We start from the raw sequence: 14,069 nt of genomic DNA, 5'->3' as shown, positions 1-14,069 counted from the left end.
CAAATACAAATAAATCACAATTCAATATTACCATCTTCATCTTTATTCAAAAATAAATGCAGCAATGTAGGCTGAAAAGCTGTGCCGTCATTTTGCAATGGTTGAACACTCGCGCGAAATGCCTGCCGTGTTGCCTCGGCCAATCAGAGTGGTGTTTACTGGTTGGGTTATGATGATGTGCCGCCTCGACCAATCAGAGTGATGTTGACTGGTTTTTGTCTCTTTGGTTGAAATCCAAAGCCCTTGATAGAGAGTTGTCCTCGCCCGTCCTTTAGCTGCTGTTGGTTCTTTTTAAATTAGAAATAAGGAGGATAGGCCTAATATATGCTACCATGAAATTATTTTCTGAACTATAATTTCCCACAAATTGCATTTCCAAATAAATAAACAGATACATGCAAAAATACATGTATGCATAAATAAATAACTTTATTAGGCTACTTTAAATAAACCAGTTAAAGAAAAACAGGAAAAAAACAAAAACAAACAAACCATGGCTTCACATACATAACCTGTATGTGAAGAGTTCAGATGCAAAAGCCTCTAAGTGCCATCTTCTAGAATTATCATTTTTATAGGTAATTTGCATAGCCATTTAAGTGAAATTATTGAACTTAAATATACAAGCTTGATAAAAATGATCATTCTAGAAGAAAATTTCAGATGGCACTTAGATTCTTTTGCATCTGAACTCTTCATGTATTAATCATGTTGATAGGCCCTATAAAACAAATATTGCATATTAATCATGTAAATGTCTTGCACCTGTTATAGACGTCCAAATGACGTCCAAAAAAATTACCCAGTTCAAAGGTCAAATGTTGACCATGGTTGGGTCATGGTTGGACGTCCAAATAGTGGACCTAGTTTGGACGTCGAATGGATGTTCAGAAATGGTCATGGACCGACGGACCTAATATAGACATGATCTGCACGTCTATCCGACGTCCAATGTTAAATGAGGAACACTGTGATGTGTACGTTCCCAGAGGAAAACTCAAGACATTTTTTGGTAGTTCAGAAAGAGTGTTTACTGACATAGAGAATAACTCCCTTTGGAGTGACTCAAAACAGAAACATTCCACACTAAAGAAAGTTGAAAATGTAAAAAAGCATAATAGGTGTTCACACTTGGCAGGTTTGGTTTGATTAAAACGAATTCTGGTGCGATTGCTCTGTTAGTGCACTTCATCTGAACCCTGGTGCGCACCAAACAAGCGAACCGAGACCCATGAAAAGGTGGGTCTTGGTCTGCTTCCAAACTAACTCTGGTGCTGTTCGAATGAAATGAACGCAACATGGCCCTAAGATATCTAAATGAACCAAAAACAGGATGTTATGTCACCAGATGCGACCCCTAAAAGCATACCTGTTTTTTTTTTCATCATAGGAGCTACGTTGCCCATTACAGTTCAATACAGGTGTCAGAAACGCCATCTCCTTGGAGCAGATCTTCATTTGTGTGTGTGATGGAGGGATTCCTGTTACTGTTTTGACGCCTTTACACATTTTATAAACTTTTCACGAGTTCTCAGCTAGTCAAAATGCCATCATATGTGCACACATATGCATAATAAGTAATAATGCATAATGAGTACATTTAGCTCAGCACATAGCATTGTTTTGGATGTTCGTTAAGTTCCGTCGCAAAATAGTTTTTTTTTCTTTTTTTTTCTATCTTTAGGTTTGGTCTTAAAAATGATAGTGGGAACCAGGATTAAATGTATTATTTTCTTTTTTGGTTCAGACCAAATGAACTACAAGTGTGAACACTCTAAGATTAGACCAGCACAAGGAGGTTTGTCATTATCACAAGCATTTTATTGGTAGTAAGTTTTGTTGATCAAAAAACATTAATAATATGAATTGTTCAATATGCAATGGTAGCAGTTATGATGATTTAAAGGTATAGTACAGGGAAATGTTTAGTCGCTCACCTTTTGTGATAGATACAGAGGCACGGCAGTCTAGCGATGGTGTCTCCCTGCTGTAGCTCCTCGAGACATATTACACATTCTCCTGCGTCTCTTGACAACACGTCATCTATAACACATACACAAACATTAATTATCAATGTAAATATATATATATAGTTAGTAGTTACTTCTCACAAATAGTAACTGAGTTACATCATTATAAAAGTAACTTATTACCAGGGAAAGTAACTATTGCGTTACTTAAAAAAAAAAAAAAATCAAATATGTCAATTAACTTGGATGCCCCCAATATTAAATATGTCTAAAAATAAATTATTATTTGTTTAATGTTGTTTTAAATTCATCTATTTGATTATGAAAAGTAAACAACATGAGTAAGATAGGATACATCATAAGATGCGCAATATATCGGGAGACATGGAGTGGGTCAGACACACTTCATTAACCCTTAAATGCATACCTCGGGTCTTTAGTGACCCGGGACGTCATTCACTACCTTCCTCCTCGTTCATTTTTTTAAAGTTAGACATCAACCTTCTTGGTATTCCGCAATCAATTCATTATAAAGAATATAACAAGAAAAAAATAATAAATTTATAAAAGAATGCCTATTTTTGTATTCATTTTTTGTAAAAATTGTATAGGGTCGCTAACGACCCGAGGTGTGTATGAGTGTACATACATTTTTTCTGCACAAGAATAATTGAATCTTAGATGACGGAATAAGTGCAATTCACCTTTATTCCACAAGGTGGCAATGTCTGATACACAATGCTGAAGTGACGACTCATTTAGACAGAAAACGAAATAATAAGAGAAACATGAAATAGCTCAGCGATTTACTGCAGAGCGAGTACTGAACGCAATCAAATATGACTGTAACTGTTACTGGATTGATCTGGTGAAGCTGTTAGCGATCGAAATATTGATTTTGAAGATGTTGAAAATTATATAGTTCTGAGAATATGTTTGAGATCGCGAATGGGCTCATATTTGCGACCTCAAACATAAAACTAGCCCATTATTTGCTGAATTTACTGGGAAATGAGCTCTGACGAGGACAGTGATGATGGCATAAAACATCTGCTCAAACTGAGCCCTTTCAAGCTCCAAAAGGTAACAAAATATGCTTTATTTTATCCTTCTGTAATTGTTACTCTAATATCAGATGAGTTTTATATTATCGCGACAGGTAGAGATCCTTCCGTGTTAGATATAGATCCGGGTCGATAAAGACCCGAATATGTAAGAATGATTGGCGAAACAGTCATGCATTTAAGGGTTAAATTTTGTTTTGTAGAAAGCCTTCCTATAAAGTGAATTTTGTTTTGTAAAAATTGTATCTTAATGTTTCATCAACATATTGTCTGGATTTAATAAACAAGAAGCAAATATAGCAGAAAATATAATAATGACAATAAAATCATGGCGCCGGCGCGATCACTTGCACTTGAACTGGAGCATGTCCTATAGGCTAAATGAACCGAAACTCAGAATATAGGCTGCTTGCCTCACAGACATGAGAAATATATCTATAGAAAGCTGAAATGTCTACTTTTAAACAAAATAATTCAAAACGAAAAGAAATAGGCTACTCTCTGATTATGTAATCCAAATGAAATGTGCATTTTCTCTCAAAGCGCGTCCACAGAGATGATGAGAGTCAGCAATGTCAACTTCATCTTTGCAGCAGACACGGATTCAGAAAACATTAGTTTATTAATAAACAATTAAAATGTCAATTAACAATTAACTTGGATGCCCCCAATATTAAATATGTCTAAAAATAAATTATTATTTGTTTAATGTTATGTTTTAAATTCATCTATTTGATTATGAAAAGTAAACAACATGAGTAAGATAGGATACATCATAAGATGTGCAATATATCGGGAGACATGGAGTGGGTCAGACACACTTCATTAACCCTTAAATGCATACCTCGGGTCTTTAGTGACCCGGGACGTCATTCACTACCCTCCTCCTTGTTCATTTTTTTAAAGTTAGACATCAACCTTCTTGGTATTCCTCAATCAATTCATTATAAAGAATGCCTATTTTTGTATTCGTTTTTTGTAAAAGATTGTATAGGGTCGCAAACGACCCGAGGTGTGTATGAGTGTACATATATTTTTTTCTGCACAACAATAATTGAATCTTAGATGATGGAATAAGTGCAATTCACCTTTATTCCACAAGGTGGCAATGTCTGATACACAATGCTGAAGTGACGACTCATTTAGACAGAAAACGAAATAATAAGAGAAACATGAAATGGCTCAGCGATTTACTGCAGAACAAGTACTGAACGCAATCAAATATGACTGTAACTGTTACTGGATTGTTCTGGTGAAGCTGTTAGCGATCGAAATATTGATTTTGAAGATGTTGAAAATTATATAGTTCTGAGAATATGTTTGAGATCGCGAATGGGCTCATATTTGCGACCTCAAACATAAAAATAGCCCATTATTTGTTGAATTTACTGGGAAATGAGCTCTGACGAGGACAGTGATGATGGCATAAAACATCTGCTCAAACTGAGCCCTTTCAAGCTCCAAAAGGTAACAAAATATGCTTTATTTTATCCTTCTGTAATTGTTACTCTAATATCAGATGAGTTTTATATTATCGCGACAGGTAGAGATCCTTCCGTGTTAGATATAGATCCGGGTCGATAAAGACCCGAATATGTAAGAATGATTGGCGAAACAGTCATGCATTTAAGGGTTAAATTTTGTTTTGTAGAAAGCCTTCCTATAAAGTGAATTTTGTTTTGTAAAAATTGTATCTTAATGTTTCATCAACATATTGTCTGGATTTAATAAACAAGAAGCAAATATAGCAGAAAATATAATCATGACAATAAAATCATGGCGCCGGCGTGATCACTTGCACTTGAACTGGAGCACGTCCTATAGGCTAAATGAACCGAAACTCAGAATATAGGCTGCTGGCCTCACAGACATGAGAAATATATCTATAGAAAGCTGAAATGTCTACTTTAAAACAAAATAATTCAAAACGAAAAGAAATAGGCTACTCTCTGATTATGTAATCCAAATGAAATGTGCATTTTCTCTCTAAGCGCGTCCACGGAGATGATGAGAGTCAGCAATGTCAACTTCATCTTTGCAGCAGACACGGATTCAGAAAACATTAGTTTATTAATAAACAATTAAAATGTCTCCTTACTGTTTTTGTCACATTCATAATCATTACTTTTGCCGGTTCTTTATGGCAAGCTTTATGAGTGCACTTGAGTGATATAGCCTATATTACTTAAACGCTCATTATTATGGTTTATTCTCTCCAGTATTTAAGAAATCAAATTAATATAAATGTGATTAGTCAACTAATGGCTTAAATGAACAACTACTAGTCCAACATACACACCAGAGAAAATGGCTGAGAGAGAGCCTACTCGGATGAAAACCGTTTCAGTGAGCTCAATTATAGTAACACGCCATTTTTTTTTGTGTCAGTAACGGTAACGGCGGAAAAAAGTAATTAGTTTGATTACTCGTTACTGAAAAAAGTTTATTTATAATGCCGTTATTCCCATCACTGGATATATATATAACAAAAAATATATGTAGATTCCCTAGCACCCCCTTGCAGCACACTGACCCCATTTTAAAACTCCTGTTTTATCCTATTTGTAGGACTGTAGCCCATAATCCTTATGTAGCTTTTTGCGGCACATTTGTAGTAACATCATGTCACAATTTGTGTCTGTTTTCTGAATGGGATGTTTGGCACTGCAGATTCATGAAAACATACTCTCTATTATTCAAAACGTCTTGTTTGCCAGCAGGGGGCAGTGGTGAGTAAAGATGCATGAAATGCAGTTTACAGTGCTCCTCTACTTTCTCACTCACAGTAGATGACGGCTGGTTAAGTGAGGTGGGCTGGCAGTTAGCATAACTAGTAGTTAAAAACAGTTACTCATGCTTCATTGCTGTGTGTATGTTTGTGGTGGAGATGACGACGAGGTGTGAACTCATTTTGTGCTAAAAGCTTAAGGGCAACAACCAACACGATTTGACTTGCATGTCCATACCGGCCGAGTGACTAACACGAGCCTGTTTTAGTTTCCAGTAAAAGTCTTCTTCACAGGAAATGCGCCTGAAAACGAAACAGGCCACATCCTTTCCTATAACGTGCGCAGCTTCCCCTGGAAACACCTGTGATTGAGTGTGTTTCTGTGCGTGTAAAGGTGAAGAGTGTGGTAAATACTGACAGAAGGTTAGAGAATCATGACAGGATAATGGAGTTCGTGTGAATGCAGGATGTTGATTGGGGGTTAACCCACTTTCCCAGAATGCTTTAGGATGAATCTCATACTACGGAGGCACAATAGGTTGAAAGATGTCACAAATTTGTTTGTGCTGTTTCCTCTTGAATGGTTTATTGGTATAACTACTGCAGATTTCTATTTCAGTTTAGTTAGTTGTAATGGACATATGCAGTGTTTAACTAGTATGGCCATAAATCGCCTGCATTGCCGAAAAAGCACTGTAGGGCACCTCAGGTGAAGAAAGGGAGATGGAGATCCATTGTTTTGTGTGCAGGGAGCAGGCAGACAGGACAAGAGATAGATTGCAGTTTAGAGAGGATGTGACAGAGGGTGAGAGAACGACACAGGATGGAAAGCAAGAAGAGGTGTGCTGGGAAAAAACAGGAGATGATGGCGGGAATGAATAGAGAACAGACGGCAGATATATGCTCCAAATACAAATCAGCTTAGCTCAATCAGGAGACCGGGACAATTGTAACATGCTAAATTTCTTCAAAGTTAGGCTGAGATTAAACTTATATCATGCATAATTGTAAGTATTTATAGTGTGTTGTTTTGTGAAAATGATCATGAAAAATATTGTGAAATATTATTACAATGTAAAATATCTGTTGTCTATTTTAATATATTTTAAAATGTATTTATTCCTGTGATGCAAGGAAGAAAAAAATGATTATCATCATTGCTGAATGTTTTGGTGGTTCATTTTTTTGTGGAATTCTTTTTCAGGATTCTTTGATGAAAGTTGAACAGAACAGGGTTTATTAGAAATAGAAATCTTTTGTCTTTACTGTGTACTTTGATCTATTTACTTTTAATGCATCCTTCTTTACCTTTTTTTTAGTGTTACAATTGCCTTCAACCCCATCAACTGTCTCTGAGATCTTTTATATTTAATTCAATATTGTTATATTTCTCATTTTAAGTCTTATGGTACAAGTTACTTAAACGGTTACGTTTTACTTACAGTAACAGTTACTGTTTGCACATGTAAATGTTTCTTTTTTCAAAATATGTCAGGGATATGTCTAATAGCCAGTGAGTTATATAAGAACTATTCTAGATCCTCAAAAAAATCCTCAAGCGCTTGCACAATTTTCCAGACGCTGGCCGAGGCAAACCAAACACGCTCGTCTCCCCCACTCCCCACCCCCCAACATCCCTGGACGACAGCAGGACGCACACCCTCCTGCACTTGAGCTTGTTATCCTCTTAGGGCCGATGACTTCAGCAGCTCAGAGGAGCTGCACTAGTTTACAGGAATGGACAGGTGTGTGTGTGTGAGAGAGATCAGTCGTTAGGCCTTTTAGTTCAAGTTGTTGGTAATCATGTTCCCCATTCTTTCCGCTGGATAGCTGTCAATTTTTGTCTAGGCTTTTCGGTTCGGTCCCTGATATGGTAACGCTATTACTTTGATAGCAGTTTTGTGTGTGAGAGTGTGTGTTTTACCCTCTGAAGGGCCCATGTGAGCTGACCAGTGTGTCTTTTCCAAGCCAGGACTATGCATGATGATATTTTAATACCTGCTGTTAAATTTAGCTCTCAGATGGGGAGGGGGATGACAGAGAGTTTTTCAGAGGACAGAATAACATTTCTGCTACACAATTTTTTTCTTCATGGTCTCATCTATCTATCTATCTATCTATCTATCTATCTATCTATCTATCTATCTATCTATCTATCTATCTACCGTTTGTCTGTCTATCTATCTATCTATCTATCTATCTATCTATCGTGCGTCTATCTATCTATCTATCGTGCGTCTATCTATCTATCTATCTATCTATCTATCTATCTATCTATCTATCTATCTATCTATCAAGATCCGTCCCTTGCAATTATCTATCTATCGTGCGTCTGTCTGTCTGTCTGTCTGTCTGTCTATCTATCTATCTATCTATCTATCTATCTATCTATCTATCTATCTATCTATCGTTTGTTTGTCTATCTATCTATCTATCGTTTGTCTATCTATCTATCTATCTATCTATCTATCAAGATCCGTCCCTTGCAATTATCTATCTATCGTGCGTCTGTCTGTCTATCTATCTATCTATCTATCTATCTATCAAGATCCGTCCCTTGCAATTATCTATCTATCTATCGTGCGTCTGTCTGTCTGTCTATCTATCTATCTATCTATCTATCTATCGTTTGTTTGTCTATCTATCTATCTATGTTATCTATCTATCTATCTATCTATCTATCTATCTATCTATCTATCGTTTGTTTGTCTATCTATCTATCTATCTATCTATCTATCTATCTATCTATCTATCTATCTATCTATCTATCTATCTATCTATCTATCTATCTATCAAGATCCGTCCCTTGCAATTATCTATCTATCGTGCGTCTGTCTGTCTATTTATCTATCTATCTATCTATCGTTTGTTTGTCTATCTATCTATCTGTTATCTATCTATCTATCTATCTATCTATCTATCTAGCTAGCTATCGTTTGTCTATCTATCGTTCGTCTATCTATCTATCTATCTATCTATCTATCTATCTATCTATCTATCTATCAAGATCCGTCCCTTGCAATTATCTATCTATCTATCTATCGTGCGTCTGTCTGTCTATCTATCTATCTATCTATCTATCTATCTATCTATCTATCTATCTATCTATCTATCGTTTGTTTGTCTATCTATCTATCTATGTTATCTATCTATGTTGTCTATCTATCTATCTGTGTTATCTATCTATCTATCTATCTATCTATCTATCTATCTATCTATCTATCTATCTATCTATCTATCTATCTATCTATCAAGATCCGTCCCTTGCAATTATCTATCTATCGTTCGTTCGTCTGTCTGTCTATCTATCTATCTATCTATCTATCTATCTATCTATCTATCTATCTATCTATCTATCTATCTATCTATCTATCTATCAAGATCCGTCCCTTGCAATTATCTATCTGTCGTTCGTCTGTCTGTCTATCTATCTGGCCAATTTAGTTACTTAAACGGTTACTTTTTAATCAGAGTAACAGTTACTGTTTTCACATATAAATGTTTCTTTTATCAAAATATGTATGGGATATTCTTAAGCCTTAGTTCAATTAGGACATTTAAGTAGCTTTTATAAAAGTGCCTTAGAAAAAAACAGTACTAATGTGCATCCTGACACAAAGCAATAGCACTGACATATTTTAAGATATGAACAGTTGAAACTGAGACTAGCTTAAGCCTGGTCTGTGAAACTGAGGGTTAATGATTCAGTGAATTATAATTATAATCTATCCCATAATGATAATGAAATAAATAATATATATAATTTAAACAATACTGAAAGAGTTTTGCACATTATTCCTGACTTTTAATACTTAAAATTTAATATTTAAAATCCCTAAAAAATAAAGTATTACCACAGATACAACTATTCAGTAAGAATCATTGAACAAATCACCAAGGGAATCAGTCAAAATAATTAGTGAGCACTTATTTTGTGACTGCAAGTTCAGAAAAACTGAAATTCATGCTGAAAATAAAATTCTGCTGGTATAGGAAATACCCTCAACTCTAATACCATCTCCTCTAAGGGTAAAACATGTATTAGTTCAGGGTTAGTCCAATGTTATATCTAGTATTAGTCCAGGGTTATTTCCCTTCCTGGTTCAATACAAACTGGGGTGGATTAGAGTTCACAGAGAAATGGAGGGCTGGGGGGCACAAACCATAGTGTCAAAAGGCGAGCAAAGTGTACATACTGCATTCACAGAGAGCGGGCTTTACAGTGAGCAGATCTGCTGACGTGTGACTGTCACTGGCTGCAGTTGACAATGGGACAGAGTGCATTGTGGGAAATAAGATTAGCTGCAGTGTGTTCTGGTGTGGTAATGTCACTAACTTGAACATGATGGGGGTCAGTTAGTGACAAAACGATAAAATGAAGGATTAAATGTAAGGATGAACATGTAAGGAAAACCAGTGTTCTTTCAGTTTACACATGGTATTAACCAGGGTTATTATTGTTAACTAAAACTAAAACCATAAAAACATTCATCATTACTTGGAATAAAAAAAAACACTGACTGAAATAAAAATAAATATAAAAAATTAAACATTTTATTTCAGCTAGTTGCCAAGACATTTCTCATTTTTGTTGAAGTACTAAAATAACAAAAACTAAATAGACTAAAAAATAATATCTAATTCCAATTCCAAATATCAACAAAAACTATAATAGCATATTAATACTAAAATAACACTGGTATTAACATGCATAAACTGTAGGGTTGTCACTGTACCAAAATTTCAGTAGTTGGTACCAAAGCCAGTAAAATTGTGGAGTTCTTGGCACCAATTTTGGTACCAGACCAAAACCTGTTGAATTAGGTTCTTTTAAAAAATGTTATCCCGTTTGTCGAGTCAGTTGGTTAATGGTTATCACTATCAATCATTACAGTTTCAGATTCAATCGCACATTTAATTACTGTTGTCAATCCAGAAACTTTACAGTGTACTAAACTTGTTTTCAGATTGTGAACGGGCAATAAACAGACAGCAAGAGGAGAGCATCCCTTTATAATCACTGAGGCTGTCAATCTTTAGAGCAAGCTCACTGAATTCTGCACTCTCACAAAAACTCTTAATTGTACAATGAATTTCTAATTTAGATCATGTTTACACTTTGCTGGTTATAAAAAAAAAAGGATTGGCGAGCTTGTGGCTTGAACAAAACAAAACCTTGTGTGGTGTTAAAAGATTAGTCCACTTTCAAATAAACTTTTCCTGATAATTTACTCACCCCCATGTCATCCAAGATGTCCATGTCTTTCTTTCTTCAGTCGAAAAGAAATTAAGGTTTTTGATGAAAACATTCCAGGATTATTCTCCTTATTCTCCTTAGAATAATCCTCGAATATTTTCATCAAAAACCTTAATTTCTTTTCAACTGAAGAAAGAAGGACATGGACATCTTGGATGACATGGGGGTGAGTAAATTATCAGGAAAATTTTATTTGAAAGTGGACTAATCCTTTAAGCAGATTGTAACTAATTTACTAACTAGCACCTCTGATAGGTCATTGCGTTCACAAGCTCAACAGATATGATTGGCTACAATGCTCAACGCTTATAAAAACACGCTGTAAATAGAAACCTTCGACACTCAGAGAGCACTCAAACAAAAATGAACAAGAGCGTTAGAAAGCAGTGTCTATCAGCTGGTACCGAATATACCTGGTACTGCATAAATGCTGGTATCGTCAACTTTTTTCTTTTAGTACCGACTGGTACTGGAATGTTTGACAACCCTAATCCCCTGTATTAATTTACTTTTAAAGGCCGGGACACATCAACCCGGTGTCAAAGAACTATAGCGTCAACGAAAGCCGACGGTGTTGTCGCCTCACGTCGGCTGCGTCTGGGAAATAATATGTCCTTGAACACACTGAAAGAACTTCAGCCGACTGTCAACTACCATGTGAGTTCTGCGCTTGCGTATAAAGGCCGGAACACACAAAGCCGATGCCGACAAACTAGTGGCGATGAAAGCAGACTGCGGGGTTGGCTCACGTCGGCAGCGTCTGTGTCCAAAGTTGGCCTGACATACCAAAGCAACGCTAGACAGCCGACGGCCACGTAGCACGTCAGTTCTGCGCCTGCGTAAGATGAAATGCCTGTCCGAACCAGCAGGTGGCAGTAGCTGAACAGCCAATCAGAATGATCAGATGGCCCGACGGACCGACGAGCTCCGTCGCCGATTCAACATTTTGAATCGGCCGGAAAAAAGATGACGAGGACCAACTTCAGCCGATGGTGCGGAACACACTGAGAAAACTTAGTCGGCCGCCGAACAAAAACTGCCCGCCAGCCGACTGTCGGCTTGGTGTGTTCCTGCCTTAAAGGAGATAATAGGGCTACATGATTTATCGCGATAAAATCGCACTCAATATGGCAAAGGCTGCGATTATTTAATGCATGGCTTGTCAGAGCTTTACGCCTCTGTGATCAGTAGTAAATGCTTCTCCATCTGAAAGCCAGAGGGCGCTCTTGCGCAGAAACTCTAAATATTCCCTGCAGCAGAAGAAGATAACACACATCATATCACGGTAGTTGAATAAACAGAAGATTGAAACGCTTTGATTAATTAAACATGACTAATAAACACACGACTGCCTTATTCTGTGTAAGAACAGAAGGACGCTCAACTGTCGTTATGAAGTGAGTTTGGAGTAAAAACGTTATTAAATGTTGTCTTTTGTTGGACAAGATGTTAATAAATGCTTCTCGTGTCTGAAAAGAAGTTTGACGCGTGTTGCTTTTTCAAATGTACATTATAAGCGACTCAAACTCGCAGTGCTTTCAGATGGATTAGTATTTGGAGCCATACTTCATTAACAAGCTGCGCATAAAAAAGTAATCGCTGCCTTTGCGATTTCATAAGAATCGCACTAAGAATCGCGTTTAAGTGATAATCGCGTTCAAGTTCAATGTTATTTTTCATATTGTGCGATATATCGTGCAGCCCTAGGAGATAACTGTCTATTTAAGCAGATATATTTGTCTATATTCGTTATTTAAAAAGGGAGGGCGAAACTAAGACTGCATGTATACAAACCATAAACAAAGCAGCGCTTGCTTACCGTTTTGAATATTATCAATCATGCTAAACACGTTCTTTATTCCACTTCGCTCATGTTATTAAGAAAAAAATTGTGCATTCAAGTGCTCAGGTAAGATGTTGTAAAACACCTTCTGTCTGTTCTGTCATTTGCTTGCTTTCATAACTTTTGCTTATATTTTCGTGAACTGACTCGTTTGCTATACTGAACAGCCAATCAGAGTTCTCTCTCTCTCCGACGGCCCAACGGCCTGAAAAAGGCCGACGCACAAAAACTGCCCGACGGCCGACTGTCGGCTTGGTGTGTTCTGGGCTTAAAGGTGCATGTAAGTTCAAAACTTTTGTTTTTGCTCAATTAATTATTGACAAAATGATTAACTGAAAGGCATTAAATGAATATATTAAAAATGAATGTTTTTGTGAAGAAAGATGATGTCACACCGGTAACAATCAGATGCATCACTGCTGGTCACCTTTAGCTCAAGCTGAGCTGGACAGCTGTCCCTCAGTCGGGTAGCTGTCAGTCAGACGTCAATCCAACCCAACACAGCTGTTACAAGCAGAGACTACGCATGTCATCGGGTCACTACATCTGTGTCATGTGTGCCACCTTCCTGCAAAGCTGCACTTGACAGACTGATCCAAAAGCTCACAGAATCAATAGTGAGCTAGTGTTGCTTGTCAATGTATTGCCATTACTTCTTCTTGAAATTACAGAATTCTTTAAAAACGAAATTAAGATTGTTAAACATAACATACAAGTTATTAAATATATATATTATATTTTAAAATATAAAACATAACATAAAATTAATGCCCCAAATTAATAAAAAAAAAATGAAACTACTTTTATATAAGACAAAAGGTTAAAATGAATTAATAGCTTATACAATATAATATAATAGAATTGATTTGTTAAATAATATTGAAAAAATATAGTAAATACATACAGTATATTGCAATTAATACATATATATATATATATATATATATATATATATATATATATATATATATATATATATATATATATATATATATATATATTTCAGTCCATTTGAACATAAGGCTCAGTTTTAAATTAATTAACCAAAAACATAAAAGATAAAATGTAATCAAAGTTGACCTCATTCCTTATAAAAATTGCTGGTTTAATTGAGCACAATTCATCAAAGTATCTTTATTATTCATTATTCTAAAGAAAAAAAAGTTCATGTAATCTTTAAAAAAAAAACTTCCTCTGCCTCTGAAAC

At 35.9% G+C, this 14,069-nt stretch overlaps 1 protein-coding gene across 1 annotated transcript in view; it reads right to left on the bottom strand.

Annotated features, from left to right (window-relative positions):
* Positions 1 to 14,069, bottom strand: part of znrf1 (zinc and ring finger 1) — a 49,620-nt gene that overhangs the window by 6,403 nt on the left and 29,148 nt on the right. Inside the window, exon 3 of the mRNA XM_048158005.1 lies at positions 1,938 to 2,043. Within this exon, the coding sequence (XP_048013962.1) occupies positions 1,938 to 2,043 (106 nt within the window). The remainder of the gene's footprint in view (positions 1 to 1,937; positions 2,044 to 14,069) is intronic.

Source organism: Megalobrama amblycephala, linkage group LG15, assembly GCF_018812025.1.
Source record: "Megalobrama amblycephala isolate DHTTF-2021 linkage group LG15, ASM1881202v1, whole genome shotgun sequence".
Taxonomy (NCBI): domain Eukaryota; kingdom Metazoa; phylum Chordata; class Actinopteri; order Cypriniformes; family Xenocyprididae; genus Megalobrama; species Megalobrama amblycephala.
The sequence above is the reverse complement of the archived record's forward strand: the minus strand, read 5'-3'. Positions and strand labels throughout refer to the sequence as shown.